General features: G+C 38.8%; 1 protein-coding gene across 2 annotated transcripts; it reads right to left on the minus strand.

The window, feature by feature from the left end:
• Nucleotides 1–748: 748 nt before the first annotated feature.
• LOC116267392 (kinesin-like protein KIN-14R) lies at nt 749–8,227 on the minus strand. Of its 2 annotated transcripts, none has more exons than XM_031649073.2 (15): nt 7,977–8,227; nt 7,284–7,742; nt 6,943–7,013; nt 6,653–6,872; nt 6,415–6,491; nt 6,227–6,326; nt 6,034–6,141; nt 5,347–5,523; nt 4,864–5,149; nt 4,590–4,751; nt 2,579–2,794; nt 2,457–2,494; nt 2,199–2,362; nt 1,991–2,116; nt 749–1,901 (listed from the first exon to the last, which is right to left on the minus strand). In XM_031649073.2, the coding sequence occupies exons 1-15, from the start codon at nt 8,086–8,088 to the stop codon at nt 1,095–1,097; spliced, it is 3,123 nt and encodes a 1,040-aa protein (XP_031504933.1). In that variant the 5' UTR covers nt 8,089–8,227; the 3' UTR covers nt 749–1,094. The 2 variants fall into 2 exon arrangements, with proteins under 2 accessions (XP_031504933.1, XP_031504932.1); XM_031649072.2 differs by having other exon boundaries at nt 7,284–7,748.
• Nucleotides 8,228–21,168: the final 12,941 nt, after the last annotated feature.

The following is a 21,168-nucleotide window of genomic DNA, read 5'->3' on the forward strand; positions in this document are numbered from 1 at the left end:
TCTTGCTGCCGGGATGAGGGTGCTTCTTGAAGACTTTGGCCAAAACGTAGAAAAAGGAAGGGAATAAGGAAGCTTATGTTGATTCAGTTATGTTGATTTTCACGATTTTGAGAGAACCTTTTTCTGTGGAATAAAAAGAAATTGGGAAGCTATGTGGATCCAATTTGTGGATACTTTTCATTGTAAGTTGCTTTATGTGCTCGTTTGCTTATCATGACTTTTTTTCCAAATTCAATCAATTTATTGTCATTATTCATCTTGGTCCATATTTTTGCAATCAAGTGACGACCTATAGTTCGCGTCGGATGGGATTATAGGCCAGATCAGTACCTCGATTGTTGTATTTTGTGTCACTCTTTTTTCTTATGTGGTACTATAGATGCCTTTGTACCAAACGAGCGCCATTCAGGAGGCCATGACATTCTTTTACAAAGGAAAAACTTTGTAGGCTATGCAATGTTTGCATCAACGGTTCGGTGCAGCTCCATTGAGGAGGCAAATAGGAGATTCACAAGATTTTAATCCTAATGATTCTCTTAATGAGCACAAAAATTTTGTGCTGTTGATCTTCTTTGTATAATATTAATTTCTACCGTCGGATTTGTGAGCTTTTGTGCATGTTGAATGACTTCGTGATTATCATCCATTAAAATTGCGGGCCGAGTTAAGACGGTTTATTGAGTTAGTGCTTGCTGTTGCAACATTATTAAAGCATTTCCCATTTACTATACAATTGAACTGCTGAGAATGTAAAATGATTTTGAATCTCCATTAACCTTGTAAACCTGTGAATGTGCTTGATGTACATTACATACGTGAGAGCATCATTGACTGTAACATGGAAGACAGAATGGTTGGTTTTTCACAAACTACATGGAAAAGCACCACACACTCATGAATATAGTAGCTAAATGCTGGAACGCAAGAACTCATTGTGATTAAAAAGAACTCAATGAGGACGTAGGTCTTTGTTGGCTGTATATAGACTAATTGGATGAAGAAGAAGATGCTGCCGTAGGTACATATTCAGCAGTTGCTGAAGTAGTTAGGAGTAGAGCTTTCTCTTACGAAAGCAGAGATAGCCTCTCCATAATTCACCCGGTCAGGTTCTTCATTGAGGCTCTACGATTCCATCCTCTCTCCTTAACCTTTTCTTGCTGCCTCTGCTGCACAAATTTTGGGCCCCTCAAATCACTGACCAGCACCCTCTGTGCTAGCCTGAGCTTGCCACCTACTGAGACTCGAGCTTTATCCATCTCCTTATGATGATGCAAAGGAGACTTCAACTTCATTTTCATTTGGATGCTTTTTCTCAGAACAATGCTCAGTCTGTGGTTATTTTTATTTCCCCTGAAACTGCGAGGTGTGGACTCCTCGATGGGATCAATCTTTCGAAGTGGCGTCAGTTGAACCCTTGATCGCTGTGGAGTGGTGATAGGTAGAAGTGGTAGCCCAGTATTTCTCACAGAAGGCAAGGGAATCAGGGAAGTACGCCGTGGTACTCGCACCATCGGAATGCGCTGTGCAGTGCCGCATATTGAAGCTCGACCTGTCCTCTTGATAAAAGGTTGCTGCTCAAGTATATCTACTTTGTTTTCTTTCTGTATGGGTGTTGCGTAGGCCCTTGCAAGGTTCCATTTTAGATCACCAGTTTTAGATTCAATTAAAGATTCTTGAAGCTGTTTCATGCCACGGTTATTTTCTGAACAAGGTTGCATGACATTGAGAAGATCCCTGCTCAGTGGAAATGATTCGTTTGCTTTTTGGTTTCCAAATTGTCTGACTGGCAATGGCGGCCTGACTGCCTGTTGCTGCACCGCTTGACGTTCTGCCACTTTGCTATCAACATGCTGCCGCGACAATTTTCTCTCAATCACAAGTTGGGTTTCAAGTTCCTTTACCTGCACCATGAACCAAGTAAAAAAAAAAAATCAATTGTGTCCTGAGGCTCAAATCATTTGAAGGATCATCACATGGATAATTGTTTCACCCTCTCTTGTAGACTCTTGTTGGTTGAATCTCTTGCTCTCATCTTTAAACCCATGCTAAGAATTGTATCCTCCATTTTCTTGATCTGATCATCTTTAGCCTTCATGTCTTGTTTGGCTTTCTCAACCTATTCAAATAAAATCTTGTTTAGACCAACTTGCACACAATTACGATGTCAATGAGGAAAACAAAGAAATAAAATAGGCTACCATCTGTTTGTATTTGCATAATTCACTGGGATCCATTTGTTTTCTAGCAGGACCCATTTCTACTCCTTTCACTCGGCTTGCAAAATTTAAAGAACACAATGTCTCGTTCACATCATTCTCATTTGGACTGATTTGCACGAACATTAAAGTTTTCGAGTCCCCACCTGAGAATTCACACATAATTTTTTTGTATGAACATCATTTGGCAAATCTTGCATCTGATAACAGAAACAGAGGAAGAATGAAAAGAACCATTACCCAGTGAATCTTGCAACAGATGTGTAAGTTTTGAATTCCTACATAGAACATCAGGTGAGCACATTATACTTCCCAAGGCCTAAGCACAGAAGCAGATAAATATAAATAGTCTTCCAACTTACCTGTAAGGAATATGTGGACTTTTAGTTGCAAGAGATGATATCACATCACCAAGTGCTGACAAGGACTTGTTGATATTTTGGGCCTCCTTCAGGCGCTCTCCTTGGACATCAGTTTTAGCCAGTCTTTCACTTCCAGCCAAATCAACCAACCACAATTTGCTTCTTGTGCATTCCCCATTCATCATGTTTTCACCTCTTACCGTAACACAATGGACACTGCATGACATTTTACATGCAAGTAAGATCAAACCAGGAACTTTTGCAGGCCAGAATTGTAGCTGAATCACTCTTGTTAGGAAAAATCCATGAACTCAAATCCATGGTGGGCACTTGGTTCATCCTACCAATACAAGTTGATGAATAATTCCCCTTTGGATATTTTTCAATTGAATTGAGCTTTAAAGTTGACTTTCCAACACTTGATTGGCTTTTGGACTGTCCATGTATGACATCTAAACAGGCTTTTATGGGGCATCAAAAATCAAGCACAAATGTAATAGTGGATTCCTAAAACATGCATGATGAAACTCATAGGATGTGATTTGATGGTGTCTTCAAAACGTTTAATGGTCAGCAATCTATTGTGCATATTCAGAGAGAGAGAGAGAGAGAGAGAGAGAGAAAGAGGTAAGACGTGACAACTACAGCCCCATGAAGTTGGATAGAGTTTGAGAGGGTGAAGAGGTAACATCTCCAGCCCCATGAAGTAGGATGGATTTATTTACTAGCATGTGGTATCATGTAGTATAAAAGGAGCAAGATTTGGATCACAAAATTTTGGTATCTAGTCATGCTTTTCTTAATGCTGAAAATCAAAAATCTAAAAACCATTGTGTTTTTTTTCATTTCGAACACAACGAAACTGCACCCAGGATTGCCAGTGGCATCAACTCCTAAAGTTATCCCTTCCACCCTAGAGCTCATGCCTCTTTAAGCTTGCACAGAGGTTGGTTTCAAAATGATTTGAAGCCTGACTGCCTGCCGGACAGCCAAAGGCCAAACCACTGCACCAATCCCCTGCGGGTTTATAAAGCGTAGTGTTTATTATTCCAAAGGAAATGAGAAATATTGCTTCATAGTGGAATGCATGTTATATGGAAGTACCATGATACTGGAATAAATCTCCGAGAACTATGGAAACAAAGCTAAAAAAAGATGAAAAACATTAAAAGAGTGGTTGATGTGTGTGTGTGTAAGTATTCCCAAACAGATTCAAACACCCTTTTTAAACTATGTTTTACACTTCTGTATTTAGACCAACCCAGGTGATATGATTTTATAACCGACTTTGTAAAGGAAACATGTAATATAAAGGCAATGTAAAATTTCAGGCTCATATATCACCAAAAAGTTGATGTAAATTTTATTCAGACCAAAGCATGGTTTACAACAAAATATATCATCAAGATGCTGACGTAAAATTTATTCAGACTAGAACATGCTTTAATATTTCTATTACAAATCATAATGAACGTATGTACTCAGAAGCAAGTAAAAGAATGTTGATGTATCTGGGAGCATCAAATTGCTCGTACTTCTACCAGTTACTCCAGACACAAGAAATATGCCAGAATATGCTTTTACTTAAACTGCAGAGATATACATGTTCATAATTTTTAGTTTGGTTGAATATATTTTAAAAAAGAACTTGATTTCTAAGATTTCAAGTTTTTTAGTGTAATATGAGTCAGCTTTCTTTATTACGTGAATAAATAATACATCTACGCATGAAATTATCAAATGAAACATGTTTTTTGTATTAGTCGATTATGAGACCACGGCCACATAGACTGACGAGCAAAGCATGTGACGTATATGAATTGAGAAGCATCTGGTCGGTTAGGAAAATACCTCTCTCTCTCTCTCACACACACACACGCACACACAAAATCTGTGTGTGTGTGTCTGTGGATACAAATATGGCAGAGTGTGTGCGAGTAAAAAGGTGTTGTGTGTATCTGTAGTTATGGTTATCGGGTCCTTGAAGAAAGAAAAATATAAAGAATATTACCAGTGTGAACGACTGCTATGTTCATTTGAATTTGTAGATCCAGTGGCTCTTGCATTACTACCTGTTTGAAGCACGTGCCAAACCTCATCCATGTTATTCACTTGAGCCTCAACCAATCCAGGAACATGGTGAATCCCATCAGCCTCCTGGCGTATTTCCAGTCTACCACAGATCAAAATGATAAAGAAACAGTATCACCAATATAGGAAATACAAAAGAAGAAGGCTGCTAAAAATTAAGTTATTATATAATTCTTGTCCGGTTTTGAACTTACCTCTTTGCAGCTTGTCCTGGCTGAGATGTAGATGCAAGCAAATCACGTATATGCTCATTGTATACTTCTAAGACACTTACACTTAGTTCATATTTAAGAAGACCATTTCGTTCACCAATTATTCGAAATAGCTCATTTAGCGTTCTATAATTTACACCACGAGATTCTTCAGTTCCTTCCATGGTAAAAGTTTTTCCAGTTCCAGTCTGCCCATAGGCGAATATGCAAACATTGTAGCCGTCCAGTACGGATGCAGCAAAGGGAGCCGTCTCTTCAAAAACTTCAGCTGTTCATGAATGAATGAATTTGTACAAGTTACTAACTAGAAATTAGAGTAGAATCTAAGATAGCCCATAGGCTACTTGATAGACAACTAGAGCTTACAGATGCCTCTTATAGGAGAAGCAGACGTATCTCAGGAGAAAATGTCAATCTGAACCATGCAAATTATATACAGACCTTCTGTGAGCAAACTATACATACCTTGGCTAGCTTGTGGGCTGAAAACAGCATCATACTTGAATAGTTTCTTTGTCCCCCCATTAGTTCTTACAGCAACTTCACCATCTTTGGCAGATTCGAATTCCACTGCTGTTGAAGATCCAGCTTCAATCTCTTCCTTGCTTAGAGGCCGACATCTACAAAATACTCGAATATTCCCTGTTTGCAAGAAACAGACCACAAGTTGTTTGAATACAACGAGAAAGATACAGAGCATAACAATAAACAATTGTCACAAATATTTCCTTTTCTATTCAAAGGAATGCAAATAAATGGGCAAATAAAGGAAACACGAATTCATAAAAAAGAAAAAAACACCAAAAATGAAAAGTCCCGTGTTTTCCGCACTTTCTCCAAAAAAAATTTGTTTCCTCATATATTCTACTTTCTTTTAGGTTTCTTTGAACATTTTAATAAAAATTTATTTTTTATCAAATTTTTATTAAGAAAATTAGTCAAAAGCTATAATTTTCATCATTTTTTATGTTTTAGCTTTTTTTTTCAAAATTTCCGAGATTTTCCTAGAGCAGAAAAAATTAACCCTCTGGTTAATACTCAAAATGGTTTTTGCTGATAAAACCGAAGAGCAACATGAGAAAAATATTTGCCACAATGCAATATACTGTGTTTCCTGGTTCAGTGACATTATTCTGAATGAATTACAGTTACCTTTCATCTCCACAATTTTATTGTATAGCTGCTTTTGCTCCCTTGTTGCCCTCACAAATTTAGCTTTGAGATCTTCATGTTCTTGCCCTAAATCAGCATGCCTGCTCACTGTCCAACAGAAAATTTGCCTAGTCTTCCTCCATAAATCAGAAGAATAAAGAGAACAAGAGCTTATACAGTCGGAATTATTTACCAATAGAATTGATGTTGGAGGCCAAATCTGATACACCTTTGAAACACCTATTGCATTCTAGGGCTTCCTCCAACAGGTTTTGATGCTCCAATTTCAAAGCCTGCTTGAATATGACCAGAAATTGAATACAAATTACCAATTTATACAACAAATGATATTATGTTCATAAATTTAACGAGTTCAGCGACCTTGAATTTTTTGCTGATTTCTTGAAGACATGAAAACCAAAGGCTCTTCTCCTTCACCTGTCCTTCAACAGCAAAAGCTAAATCCAGTAGGTGCAAAAAACCTTGATTAGCACATGACCACCAGATCAACAATGTTATGTATGTGAAGAGAGCAGGGGCAGAACCAGGGAGGCTCCAAATTTTGACAAAATACTAATGGGCCCCCTAAATTTATGATTCTACCACAGAGAGGATGTACCTAAGGAGCCAACATGCATTGACTTGCGCATGAGCTCGTTATGAAGCTCTTGGAGTGACATTCGAGCTTTTTGGCATTCTCTGTCCTTGAATTCATTCTCTTTTTTCAATTTTTCCAAAGTTCTGTTGTTTTCTTCTTGCTCCTTCTGCAGTCTCTCGTACTCTTCCTTGAACTTGCTCACTTGTTTTTGTGCATTACAAGTGCATTGTTCGCAGTTATCCTGAAAAACTTCAAATCAGATATGGAGCAGATAAAAATAACTGGAAAAAACTTTTCAGTGACATTCTGACCTGCAGTAGGTCTTGCTTTTCTTTAATTGTATGTGCTTGCAGTGCTAGTCCAATGTCAGTGTTTCCTTCACCTGAAACATCAAATGATTTTTGTACAGAAATCAGCAACTAAGATGATGCAGCAACAAATACTACACTGATCTTTACTTCTCTTTGTAATCAAGCATCAAAGCCGTGAAAATTGTTTTGAGCAGGTTGTAAGTTCTGAATTAGCTTCTACAGTCGTGATGCTAAAATATTAGTAACTTGGCGCACCTTAAACTAACATATTCAGCACAGCAAACGAAGCATTCATATGGAATAAAGAGCAAAATTTATATTGAGCTTGTAAGAAAATTGACCAGATGTAGCAGTTTGGTATACAGAAGGACCTTCCTCCTCTCCACCAGTGAAGAACGCATCCGCACTCAAATCACAGCTGCCGGAAGCCAGTGAAAGACAATCTCCCCCAGAATTTATGCATATCACTGGCCGAGATCCTTTTTCTGTTACTTTTGGAAACCCATTTTGGCCATTCTGCAGCTTCGTCTGGATCTCTTGGACGCCACTCACACCATCCAAAATTCCTGCTTCCAGAGATCTCTCTTCAGAAAATGCCACATCCGCAGCGGAAGGTGACAAGGTCTGCTGCGCTCTTGGTTCCCCCATGACCTTTTCCGGCAAATCATCCTTGAAGTAGATCCGGTTCCTTCGAGGACGCTTCGTTATTGATTCTGGGGTATCTTGCAAGAACCCTTCTACGTGGATTTCAGGGGAACCTTTACAGATGACCAAATCTGGAGCAGTAAGAGAACCCAAAACTGTACCTGGGGAAAGAAAGGGGATAAGACGAAACATGCAAAGAAAATACTAAGAGAGCCAACTCCGCCGAACAAGAAGAAGAAGAAGAAGAAGAAGAAGGAGAAGCAAATCATATTTTAGAAAGCAATTCCACCAAGAGGTAAAAGTAGGAAACCTAGATACCCCAAGATGATGACGGACAAATTTAAGAACAAAAGAAAGAACGGAAAGGAGAGGGAATCCGACGCTATTACATGCATTTTTCTCATCTTCACGAACAGAATCAGGCATTCTTGTGCTATCTGAAGTCTGACTTTGAGAAGCAGCATCCGCCAATAGGGCGTCATCGACGCCACTGCCCGCCATCGCAGAGTTTGGAAGGAACAATAAAGTGAACAAAATTATGTAGCAGAAGACGAGAGCGCAGGAGTTCAAACCAGAATTCTGAGGCTGTCAAAAGGAAGATGTCTGTTGGCGCTTCTCTCTCGAGATGGGTCGACGACGAACAGTTGAAGAAACACCTTTATTATCTTGCCGTTAAAAAGATGAGAGAATAAAAGGGAAAGTTAGCCGTTGCTGTTTTGAAATTCAAATTTCATTCCATCTTTTATTTTCCTTGAACAGCCCTGCCGAAAAATTCATGCCCGAAGGCGCCCTGGCCTCAGCCGTTCGTTTTCATTTTACTCCCAAAAGTGAAAAGACTCGAGCTGCCCGACCCACTTCGTCGCTCGGCCTTGTCTAAACCATATACCTGTTGTAGAATGAAGTCCTAGTCTGCGCCCAGTATGACAAGATATAACTATCACGACCTCGTCGCTTCTTTAGTCCTAGTTTACCATTTTACTGCAATCATCTATTAGGAAGTGCTTGTTGAGACAGGCAAATACTGTAGGAGAGGGGAATGGTACGGTTTTCTCCATATCCACTAAACATGGGTAACGCTTTCACTTAGGTAGGTACAGCGAGGAAGCCGAGATTGAGCTCGGCCAGCTTGAACTCAACTTGACTCACATATAGCTTGGCTCAAGCTCGACTAGACTAGAGCTTTTTGAGGTAAGCTCAAGCTTGACTTGCTTAAGCTTATATCCCTTAATATATATTTTATGCTTTAAATTTCTACTTTTTTATTTAAGCTATTTTAAGTTTTTTAAATTACAAAAACAAGTATTAATGTTAGAAGAGTTTAATTGAGTCGAGTTCATCATCGGGTCGTCCAAGCTGGCTTGATTCGTACAATTTTCCTACTTTCACTTGAATATGATGATTTGGAGTGAAACCTATTGAGGCAAAAAGTCAGACGGTCCAACTTTTCACACTCGTAAATTTTTCTTGCATGTTAAAGCATTGTTTTACAACATTCACCTATTCCGCATGGTTATGCAATAGTGGTGGCATTTGTTGAACTAGCTTTTTCATGGCTGCCACAACAATGGTGTTCCACATAGTGACTTTCTCTTTAATTAGAGGTAATCAGGGGGCTGACTCAGAAATTTTTCATGAGAGGAACCAACTTAAAGTTTTAACATGGACTGAAATATCATTTTTTAAAATTTTTATATTGGACAAGTAAAATTTTCTAAAATTTACATGTAATTTTTTTTTTTAAAAAAAATTGAGGTGGGGTCAAGGCCCCCCCCTTAGCTCAGTCCCTAGACGTAATCTCTCTCTCTCTCTCTCTTTTCACCCACTTCACCTCACGAGTCTCTAGCAAGACAAAACATTCATAGGGCCTAATCTTTGCAGAGTGAATGCAAACAACCTTTATTCTCACTCGATACCATATATTAATGACTCAAAGAAACTACTACACTTGCTTCGACCCCATCTCTCAACTCAATTTTCTTGATTTTGTCCTTGATGTTCTTGTTTGTAACTTGTTATGATTCTTGCTTCCTTCTCACACATCTTTTGCTAGATCCTTGCAAGTGTTTGATTCTTAGATTCAATTTCGATTCCATTCTTCTTCATTGAATTGTGTTTCATCGTTCAAATTGTTTTCTCTTGTAACTTTCCATTGCAAGTAGTGCCTTGGTTCAACGGCCAAAAACTCGGACGCCAAATTTGTAAAAATTTATTTGAAAAGTTGTTTAGAGTTGTTGTCAAATTCATTTTAAAAGGCAATTCAGTAGAATTGAGGTCTTATCATGCTTGCACGTGCCCCTAATAAATTTTGGTTTATTGTTACTAACAGGTTCAAAGATGTATTCCAAAGGATCATTTATTAAATGCTTGACGTTGAGAATATAATGGACTCAAGTACAAAATTTCTTGAGATCAAGAACATTGACTCGATTGAGAATCTCGACTTAGCAACAATTAGCTGATAGAGCTATATTAGGTAAGATTTCTTTGAAGACGTGGTCATTTCCAGTTTGGTGCTCCTTCATGATCGACCTCAGAGTGGAGCTATTGATCTCTTTACCAAGTCATTTACATGATGAAACCTTTTCTTGATGACAGTTTTGGCATACTGTTTTGCAATTCTTGTCAATATATGGTTCAACACATTATGCTACCTGCACCATTTTTTCATCCAAGATATCTATTTGTGGCCAGCATGGGCCCTGGCCCCACCTCATTTTTTTTTAAATTACATGTAAATTTTAAAAAATTCCACTTGTTTTATATACAAATTTTGAAAAATGATATTTAGGTTTTAGTCAAAATTTAGAAACTTTAATTCGCCCCCCCTCATAAAATTTTTTTGCTTCTATCCCTAATTTATGCCAATTTCTTTTGTTTGTACTAGTCAAATGAAAGCTCTAATGAAGCCGCAAACTTTATTGTTTTTGTATGTATAATAGGATAGCAACTTTCATCCCACTAACACCTCAAATTATCCACATCACAAAATGACAACTATGGGGATGGTGAGAAGAGATATATTTTACATTTCAGAGGGGCTATAATTGGAGATACCATTTTTTTTTTGTACAAAAATTCGTATATCAATGAGAAATGTCTACCTTTGAGTGCACTTTAAACTATTGATTTACGTAATTAGAAGTAACCAATTAGGTTTACGACAAAACATAGAAATCGATCACTGATCCAATTTGAGTACCTCTACGGGATAGACCTCAATAGAAAACTAAAGAGTAACGACAACAGGTGATTGAGGTCAGTGATTCTTCATATAAAATTATTGTCTCTCGAGGTATGGTAATATGGAGAAGACAAAATTGTTTGAGAGGTAGATAACCAACTTTTAGGACAAACATATTTTGCCCTTGTCCAACTTGTTTTATTACTATTTTTAAACCATTTTCCAACTTGTTTTGCCTGTAACCCAAGAACAAAGACAACCATTTTGTACCACCATTACCCCACTCTTAGAAAAACCTTAGCATTGTAGGTTAACCTAGGTTGCTTTTACCATTTCACCCCTAATCCTTAGAGCAACCTTAGAAATCAATTGTTCAAGGGTAATATGACCTCAACCTACCATGTTCCAAATCCTACCTAGCTCTTTGAATTATCATTTTTGGCTTATGTGAGCTTAAGCTCGCTAAGAAGGAGCTCATTTTAGCTCAATGGAGCCCAGCTAGGAAGGATGTTAATATATCCGATTTGAATCGGATCCAACCGAACCGATAAAAAAAATCAGATATGGTAACAAATTTAATATATGATTAAGAAATCGGATCAGATTCGGATTTAATAAATGGCATCTGATGGGATTCAGATTCAGATTTGGATATACATAAATATCTGATCGGTTTCGGATCAGATTCAACTTTAGACAAATATTTTGTATCTAAGGCCATTACATTTTGTAAATTGGCAAAATTTGATACAAAATTTGGATTCAAATTCATATATAAATATGAAAATTGGATTCGGATCGGATTCAAATTGTAAAATTAGTTTTCGGATTCGGATATGACTGTTCTTTATTCACATTTGAATCTGAATTCAAACCCGGATATGTATAATATCCGAAAAAGCAAATATAATTAAGGATATATCTGATCCTTGGACATCCCTACTAGTGGGTCCCATTGTTTTAGAAATGGTAAGTTTCAACTCAAATTCAGATCCCCAGCCTATTCTCTAATTCAGATCTGTGTATTAATATCATATCTCAATCCAATCTTATATCCAAAATTTCAATTTGGATTTGGGATTTTAATCAATCTACAAATTAAATTAAATATTCATCATCTATTTTCTATTTTAGATATGCAAAACTGGGATTTGACTTTCTTTTCGGATCAGACAAGCCCTTGTTCTAAATCAATCAGATAGATGCAGCTTCCCCTCTTCAGATCAAATAAGACCTGTAATCCTCGACTTCTCCATTTTGAATCAGATAAGACCTCTGATCCACAATGTGCAAGAGACTTCAACTCCCTTCCCTTCTGAATCAGATAAGACTCCATCCTAATCCCAGTTGATGCAATGACGCACTTCTTTCGGATTAGACAACCCAAAACTATTATAAATTTATTATTTTGAACTGGGCCAAACCTCTGATCTAGATTCATTCGAGATGGAACAATATTTCCTGGGTACCAAATCCGTTTGCTTAGGTCTAATTAGGTCTTTCTTTAAGCTTAATTTCTATAAGGGTTGCATACAATTTCACCAAAGGGACGACATGAATATGTGCACACAACACTGCTTTCCTAGAAATTACTAGATGGGTACTGGATTAGTAAGTGGGTTCTCAATGCAACTACAAAAAGCTATCTCACATGTGAACTAGGTTTATGAAAGACTTACATACAAGGTTTTTCCAAGGGCGAACCCAAGGTAGCGCCCACAAGGGCCCCCTAGCCCCACCTCAAAAAAAAAAAAAAAATTTACATGTAAATTTTAAAAAATTTCACTTGTCTTGTACACAAATTTTGAAAAATGATATTTCGGCCCATGTCAAAATTTAAAAACTTTAATTCAGCCTCCTTCATGAAAAATTTCTAACTCCGCCCCTGGGTTGTCCCCCAAAATTTTTGTGTGTAAAAAAGAAGACGCATGATCCCTTGACAAAAAATTAACCATAACAGAACTACCAACAAATAGGAGATGTTGGAATGGGTCCACGGTTAATATGGGACATGAATGCATGTAGCTCTCTCACTCTCATTCGAGCATCTGTGCTCTATTGCTTCATCTATGTTGTTGTCTCTGATTCGCCGCTTCCAACATCATCATCTGGATTATGGTTGTCTTCAATGCATGTCGTCTATGGCTTCTCTTCCCTCTCTTTTTCTATCTCTTATCAATGTCTCTCTGCCTCCATTGCTTAACATCAATCTAATCAGCACCGCACCCTCTCTCTCTCTGTATTTCACGCACTCTGTTTCCATCTTCACAATGTTTCAATTGCTTTTGCTATTGGATACGAGGGAGGAATGGCCGATGATTCGACCCCTTTGCACGAGGAGAGGAGGCGCACAAAAGGCTCCAACCACCGTTGCTGCCGTTTCTAGCGAGCGACTGCATGAGAATCCGGCGGCGACCATCGGGCAAAAGAAAGGTTTTCAAATGGGAAGAGTGATCGTCCGGCAGGCTGCAAGACTCATCCTGTTAGGCGATGCCTGAGTTCCAACAAGCTGAGTCCCAACGCAGCACAACGGGGAGTAAGGTGGCATCGTGTGAACAACAAGAGACCAAACTGCAGGTCTCCGGCTTCTGCACGAGCTTCAGGCGTGGGAGACAGGCAGAGCACGCAAGCGTCTCTCCTCCTCTATTTAAACCTTCAATCAACAAAGAAATGGAGGGAGCTTTCGATCTATTTTGAAAAACTAAGGATCAATCCACGGTCGATTTGAGCACAAGTCCACTCCATTCCTCATCTGAAAATAGCTCCATGTTTCCTGGCGAGGAGACTCTCTGGCAGATCTGTTTAAACGCCCACTGCTGATTACTCCAATGGTCTTTTCCCCCACCCAAAGCTTAGACCACATCCTCTGCCTCCTGTGATTTCGACGAGCCCAAGCTCGAACGCTGCCGTTTCTCTCACCAGCCGGAATCAATTGATCTTCTGCCGCCGGTAGAAAAGGCTTGAATGACAAAATAGTAGAGTCTAGACTGGAACCGATCCCTTAATATTGGATATTGTAAATGCAAACACGCCAGTTCAATTAGTAAATCCATGTGCCTGAGAAAGCTTACCTTGAATAACTTTGTTTTCCCAAGTTTGGTCTCCATATTAGATAACAACATAAAGCTGGGACTTCCCTACTTTATTAGAACCCAAAAAAGAGTGACATTAATAAAGGATCAGAAAATAAAAGTATCATGCTAAAATATACTTCTACTGAACCAAAGTGCAGTCACATGTAATCATGCACGTGGAAAAGAAAGCAGTGTATGGAACTAATGGTAGCAAACTAATCCGTGATCAGTGATCACTATTCGCCCCGTCGAGTCTTGTGAAGCAGCTCGAGAATACTCTTCCTCAATGTCATGACATTGACTAAATTCCAATGACCAGAGAAAGATAGGTGAGCCTTCATAATTAGCAAGATATATATATATATATATATATATATATATATATATATATATATATATATATATATATATATATATATATATATATTGGAAGTCATCCGTATCTCCATATCTACCTCTTTGATATGGATATGTAACCAAATTGCCTGCATGTTGGTCCGTCTTCTACCTCTTCGATGGAGTTATTGCAAAAGCATATCCATCCCATACCCGACTAAAAGCTTGTTAGCAGTGCATACATTTCTGAAAGCCAAAACCGTAAGTGTAGAATGTTTATTCTGACTGCTGCAATTCTTTCAACAAGATTCTTAGAAGCAGAAATCAATGAAGAGCACGACCCTTTGTATGCAAGACGTAAAAGTTCATTCTAAACTTTAGACACATCAGACAATCCCATACTAGTAACATATAACTGTTGAGGGCCATCAGATTTTAAGAAATTGTTGGAAAACGTAATGCGGGCCCTATAACTCAGCTACAAACTCAAATTATGCGGAGAAAATCTAGCAGAGTCTCGACGTCCAAAATGATACTCAATAATAACTTTGAAATAGTATACTTTAAAATATCAACTATTCATTCATCAAAATAAATATTACAAGGAGGCTCAAGAAAAACTCACCTCGCTCACGTAGTGAACTTCCACACCTAAATACCTCCAAGCCCGACGCTCTTGCACTGAGCACAACTCTGACACACCTCACAAGCTCACACACCTCACAAGCTCACAAAGTGAGCACATAAATGACTCAACCACTCTCACAATTTTTTCACACACACTCACTCTTTTTCACATACTCTCACCATGGCCCAACGTCCCTATTTATAGGGAGATGAAGTCGGTGGTGGATGCTTCCACCGACTTCTCATTCATTTTTTTTTTTAATTTTTCTTTCATCATTACATCTACCGACTTAAACACAAGCACCGACTATGACATCCACCAACTTACTAAAGGAGACTCAAGACTGTTCGAGAGAGTCGGTGATGACTCTTGACAATCTCCCCCTCATTACCGACTCTCTACTTATGATTCCCAACATTCTTCGAAGTTTCATGAATGTCTGTACTGGTAAGCCCTTGGTAAAGATGTCAGCGACTTGATCTTCTGAAGCGATTGGCTGCAACTGAATCTCTCCTTTGAGTACCTTCTCTCTAATAAAGTGATGCTCCACTTCTATATGTTTCGTTCGAGCATGGAAGACAGGATTTTCTGCAAGTCTGACTGCACTTTGATTATCGCAGTAGAGTCTCACTGCATAATCCACGTTTTGTTTAATGTCTTTCAACAGTCGCATCAACCACACACATTCTTGTGCTGCTTGAGAAGCTGCTCTATACTCTGCTTCGGTTGTAGATAGTGAAACTGTTGGTTGTCTTTTACTACACCATGAAATCGCACCACTTCCAAGACTGAATGTATATCCAGTGGTTGATCTTCGTGTTGATAAGTCTCCTGCATAGTCCGCGTCACAATGACCAACAACTTGACAAGTTGTCCCTCTTTCATAAAGTATACCAAAGTCAAGAGTTCCTTTGATATACCTTAATATTCTTTTTACTGCTTCTAGATGTGTCTTCCTTGGAATTTGCATAAACCTGCTTACAACACCAACTGCATAGGCAATGTCTGGTCTTGATAATGTTAAGTAGATTAGGCTTCCAACCAGTTGTCGATACATAGTAACATCGTCCAGCCTGTCTCCTTCATCAACTCTAAGTTTTGCATTTATCTCAATTGGTGTTGAGATAGGTTTGCAACTGAGCATACCATACTTACGTAGTAAGTCATGAGCATACTTCTTTTGACTTAAAAATAATCCTTGAGTTTCGTAATCAATTTCCAATCCAAGGAAGTGTCGCAACTCCCCTAGCTCTTTCATTTCGAATCTCACCGTGAGATGTTCACGAATGAGATTAATTTCTTCATTGTCATCTCCAGTAATAATTAAATCATCAACATAAATTAACAAAATAGTAAGTTTCGTACCTCTTGACTTGAATCTGCTGAGGAGACTTGAAATCCACTAAACACCAAAAATTCAGCTATTTTCCCGTACCATGCTCTTGGTGCTTGTTTCAGTCCATAGAGTGCTTTTCTTAACTTGCAGACGTAGTCTGACTTGTTTGGAGATTTGAATCCTTGAGGCTGCTCCATATAGATTTCATGATCGAGATCTCCATATAAGAAAGCATTTTTCACATCCATTTGCCATAACTTCCAGGATTTGCTTGCAGCAATGACTATCAGAATACGTACGGATGTGATCTTCGCAACAGGACTAAAAGTTTCTTCAAAATCAATATTATACTGCTGAGAAAATCCTCTCGCTACTAGTCGAGCCTTATATCTATCAACTGAGCCATCTGTCTTTCTTTTTATTTTGTAAACCCATTTACAAGTAATGGGCTTTACTCCTGCAGGCTTTGGTACAAGCTCCCAGGTTTCGTTATGCTCCAATGCCTTTATTTCATCTTTCATTGCCGATTGCTACTTTTCAACATCTTTTGCTTCTTCAAAAGAAGCTGGCTCGATCTCCTCCATGATGGCACAGTCTGCATCTACATACTTTGGATTTGGTTTTGGTATTCTCGTTGATATTCTTAGTGCTATCGGAGCCCCTTCTGGCTCTACGAGTTGTGATGATCTTTCTTCTTCTGCACTTCTTTGTCGGATTGGACTGACTCCTGTTCTCCATGGATCAGCACGTTCTTCTCGTCTTGGACTATGTTCAGGCATCTGAACTTGCTTCTCTAGTTGTCTTGCTTCTATGTCTTCAGACTGAGGCTCTCCTTGATTCATCTCAAACTGTATTTTGTTTTGAACGTCTCTTTCAAGAACTGGAGAGTCTGAAAGCGTCTTATTTTCTTCTGACCACCACGACGATGCTTCATCAAAGATGACGTCGCGAGAAACATAAACTTGTCCTGTGCTAGGATTAGCACATCTCTATCCTTTCCGATATGGGTCATATCCGACAAAGACACACCTCTGTGCCTTTTTGTCGAACTTAGTCCTGTGCTGCTCAGATTAAAAACATAACATACACAACCAAATACTCTAAAATAACTTACAGACGGCTTCCTTTTATAGAGTACTTCATATGGAGATTTAAAATTAAATATCGGCATTGGTAGTCGATTGATTACGTGTACAGCGGTGCTGACACACTCGGCCCAAAATCTTGGTGGCATGTTCTTTGCATGCATCATGCTTCGACATGTTTCTGCTATGTGGCGATTTTTCCTTTCTGCCACTCCATTTTGCTGTGGTGTATAGGCACATGTGAATTGTCTTTGAATACCATGTTGCCTCGTGTATGCCATAAACATATTGGATGTATATTCGCCACCATTATCGGTTTGTACACACCGAATTTTATGCCCAAGTTCTTTTTTCACCATCTGGTGAAACTCATTAAATTTTTCAAGTGCTTCAGACTTTTCTTTCATAAAATAGACCCAAGTATATCTCGAAAAATCATCAATAAAAGTGATAAAATACCACTTACCTCCAACTGATGGGTCTGGTACTTTGCCGAATACGTCTGAATGCACAAGTTCGAATGGCGCTTTAGCTCTATATTTTGATTCTTTGTATGGCCTCCTGTGCGCCTTTCCATACTGACATCCTGGGCATACTTTGTCAGTTCGTACCTCAAGCTTGGGCAGGCCAATCAACTGCCCCTTGTTAGACATCTCCCAAAGTTTGTTGTATCCAACATGAGCGAGTCTCTCATGCCAGATATCTGCAGTGTCATGCTTCTTTGCTTTGTCAATATATGCTGTTTCTGCTGACAGAACATATATTGACTCAATTTTCCTTCCTTCAAATATGGGAGTTCCTTGAACATCTTTGTCTCTATAAACTTTCACATCATTTGGGCCGAACACGACATAGTGACCTAACGCTGTAAGTTATGGCACATATAACAAGTTCTTAGTCATTCTTGGAACATGATAAACGTTCCGTAAAATCCAGTCTTTGCCAAAGTTGGCTACAACCTCTGCTTCTCCAATATGTGCCACTGGGAGCTTTGTGTTGTTAGCAGTAACAACAACTCGATTTCCATCATATTCTTTCAGACTTACGAACTTGCTCTCATCACCGGTCATATGATTTGAGCATCCAGAATCAATTATCCAATCAGTTTGATAATTGATCTTCTCTTCTTTTTCTTTTGGAGGTTTTATATGGGCAGAATTGCATCCTTCTTGCGTAATATTTTCTTTTACCTCCATTGAGTACAAAAACGAATTTTTCTGTACAGTCTCATTAGCTCCCCCATTTTGCTTACTCGTCGTGACTGTATTTCCTTCATTTATTCTGACTCTGCAGTCACGAGCAATATGACATAACTTCCCACATCTAAAACATTTCACTTTTGGTCTCCACTGCTGTGTAGTTTCTCTTGTTTTCTTTTGTACATTTTTCTCTTTCTTGTCATCAATGTTCCTACTTGGAGACCTAATGACTGGCTTAGCTGGCCAACGTGATCTCTGACCCTTACTAAACAAAGCTTCCTCATTATTTCCCTTGAGAGAAAGCCCGACCATTTGTTTTGCTAATGTTTCTTGATTGATCAAGAGATTTTCTAACTCCAACAAAGTTGGTTGAACTGACCAGCCTTGAACACCAATTATGAAACTGTCAAATTCTGGACGAAGTCCGCGAATAAGTATTCTCCGCATACGGGCCTCACTGATTTTAGACTCAGGGTCGATTTGGGATATCCCTCTACAAATATTTTTAACCTTCATAAAATATTCTGCTATCGACATGCTTCCCTGAGTTAATGTAGCTAGATCATTTTCTAATAATTGTAGGCGGGCATCATTAGCTCGTGAAAATAAGGTTGCAAAAGCATCCCATGCTTCTTTAGGAGTCGTAGCATCTCGTATATGCTCTAATAAATCTTTTTCGATTGATACCTTAATTGCAAATAAAGCTTTTCCTGCTTTGATCATCCATTTCTTCTTCGCTTCCTCGTCGACAAGAATATTAGTGTCTGATCCTAATACTATCTTCCATAATTCCTGTCCTAGAAAATACGACTCCATACATGATTTCCAATAGCCATAATTGCTATTGTTAAGTTTCTCAATATTGTTTAATGCAACCGCTAATGCCGCCATAACTTCAGGATATATCTATTCCAATAAATCGGCCCTTGGACAGAACCTGGCTCTGATACCAATTGTTGGAAAACGTAATGCGGGCCCTATAACTCAGCTACAAACTCAAATTTATGCGGAGAAAATCTAGCAGAGTCTCGACGTCCAAAATGATACTCAATAATAACTTTGAAAGAGTATACTTTAAAATATCAACTATTCATTCATCAAAATAAATATTACAAGGAGGCTCAAGAAAAACTCATCTCTCTCACGTAGTGAACTTTCACACCTAAATACCTCCAAGCCCGACGCTCTTGCACTGAGCACAACTCTGACACACCTCACAAGCTCACACACCTCACAAGCTCACAAAGTGAGCACATAAATGACTCAACCACTCTCACAATTTTTTCACACACACTCACTCTTTTTCACATACTCTCACCATGGCCCAACGTCCCTATTTATAGGGAGATGAAGTCCGTGGTGGATGCTTCCACCTACTTCTCATTCATTTTTTTTTTTTTAATTTTTCTTTCATCATTACATCTACCGACTTAAACACAAGCACCGACTATGACATCCACCGACTTACTAAAGGAGACTCAAGACTGTTCGAGAGAGTCGGTGATGACTCTTGACAGAAATAACATAAAATTTTGACATCCATCAATGAGACTGCATGATCAGCAATTGAACCTAAAGAATGGAAGTGGAAGTAATAACCACTCAAACAAAGCATAGTCGACAATTATTTGAAAACAATACATTCTCCAAATCCAGAGGAGTAAATGTTTGAAACTATCCGTTAAAATGAACAAGAGAGGACCCGAACACTATCAATTAAACCTCTCTCTCTCTCTCTCTCTCTCTCTTATGCATGCATTGACTAGTGATTTCATCAACAAAGTAGTAGCAATTGGAGATAGATCGTAGCGGGTTAGGCATCTGCACGCAGGTCGTTGTGATGGATGCAAGGCATCACATGCTAGGAAGGTCGGTCCTGGTGAAGGAGCTCCTCAACCGGCAATCTGATACAGCACAAAGAGACGAGAGAGGTCGGAGGAGGAGGAGAGGGACTCTTTGGAAGCCCTCAACAACCTCTTTGCTGAAGGGGAGAATTCACGAGACGAGAAGATCCGATATTTCCATATTCCGGTCGCCCAAAAAAAGGGTTTCCGGGTCAGGGTCGCGATGTCCTTGCTTTTTAGCCTTGGTCATTTCCATGGGCACCAACCGTGGGCAATGAAGAAGTTTGTTGTAGTGACTCGTAGCATGGTGACTATTCCAAAGTCGGAATGTGAAACTGCATCTAAAGTTCAACGATTTTCACCCATTTATCTAGTAGATACCCAATGCTTTAATCTGTACTATGATTCAGGAAATTGAACTTACCAATCTTAGAGCATGTTTTCTGAATGAGAAATGATATGAAGCGAAAACCAAGTATGATGTCAGTCTCTATTCCCTTCTCTTCTCCTTTCACAAGATGCCAAATATGTTGTAGAATGCAAATAGGTGTTCAAAATAAAGAGCAAAGCAAATTGATCTTTAGAACCGTATAAACCAACTCTCTCTCTGCAAAAGTACAATTGGAACTCTCCAATGTGTCGCTATGATCACCTGGCCTGACATTTCATTTGTAGTTAATCAAGTCTATCGATTCAAGCACGCTCCTACCAACGCCCATCTATGTTGTTCCAAGCATATCTTTGATTCTGGATTAAACCTGAAACCATCCTCATTGACATAGCAGCTTGTAGGGATGTCGATAAGCACAGGATGCTTATATATAGACATGCACATGCGTAAAGCTGTCATTTTGTACGTTGTAACACTTCAAATTATACAGAACATAGAACCACAAAC

Source organism: Nymphaea colorata, chromosome 14 (genome assembly GCF_008831285.2).
Source record: "Nymphaea colorata isolate Beijing-Zhang1983 chromosome 14, ASM883128v2, whole genome shotgun sequence".
NCBI lineage: Eukaryota > Viridiplantae > Streptophyta > Magnoliopsida > Nymphaeales > Nymphaeaceae > Nymphaea > Nymphaea colorata.

What these genes read in the sequence shown, in the direction of transcription:
- LOC116267392 (XM_031649072.2), bottom strand. Translation starts at nt 8,088, where the DNA reads ATGGCGGGCAGTGGCGTCGATGACGCCCTATTGGCGGATGCTGCTTCT. An exon ending in AAATCAGCAAAAAATTCAAG is followed by an intron (nt 6,327 to 6,414) that starts GTCGCTGAACTC and finishes ATATTCAAGCAG; the next exon opens with GCTTTGAAATTGGAGCATCA. An exon ending in CATAGCAGTCGTTCACACTG is followed by an intron (nt 2,795 to 4,589) that starts GTAATATTCTTT and finishes AATGTCATGCAG; the next exon opens with TGTCCATTGTGTTACGGTAA.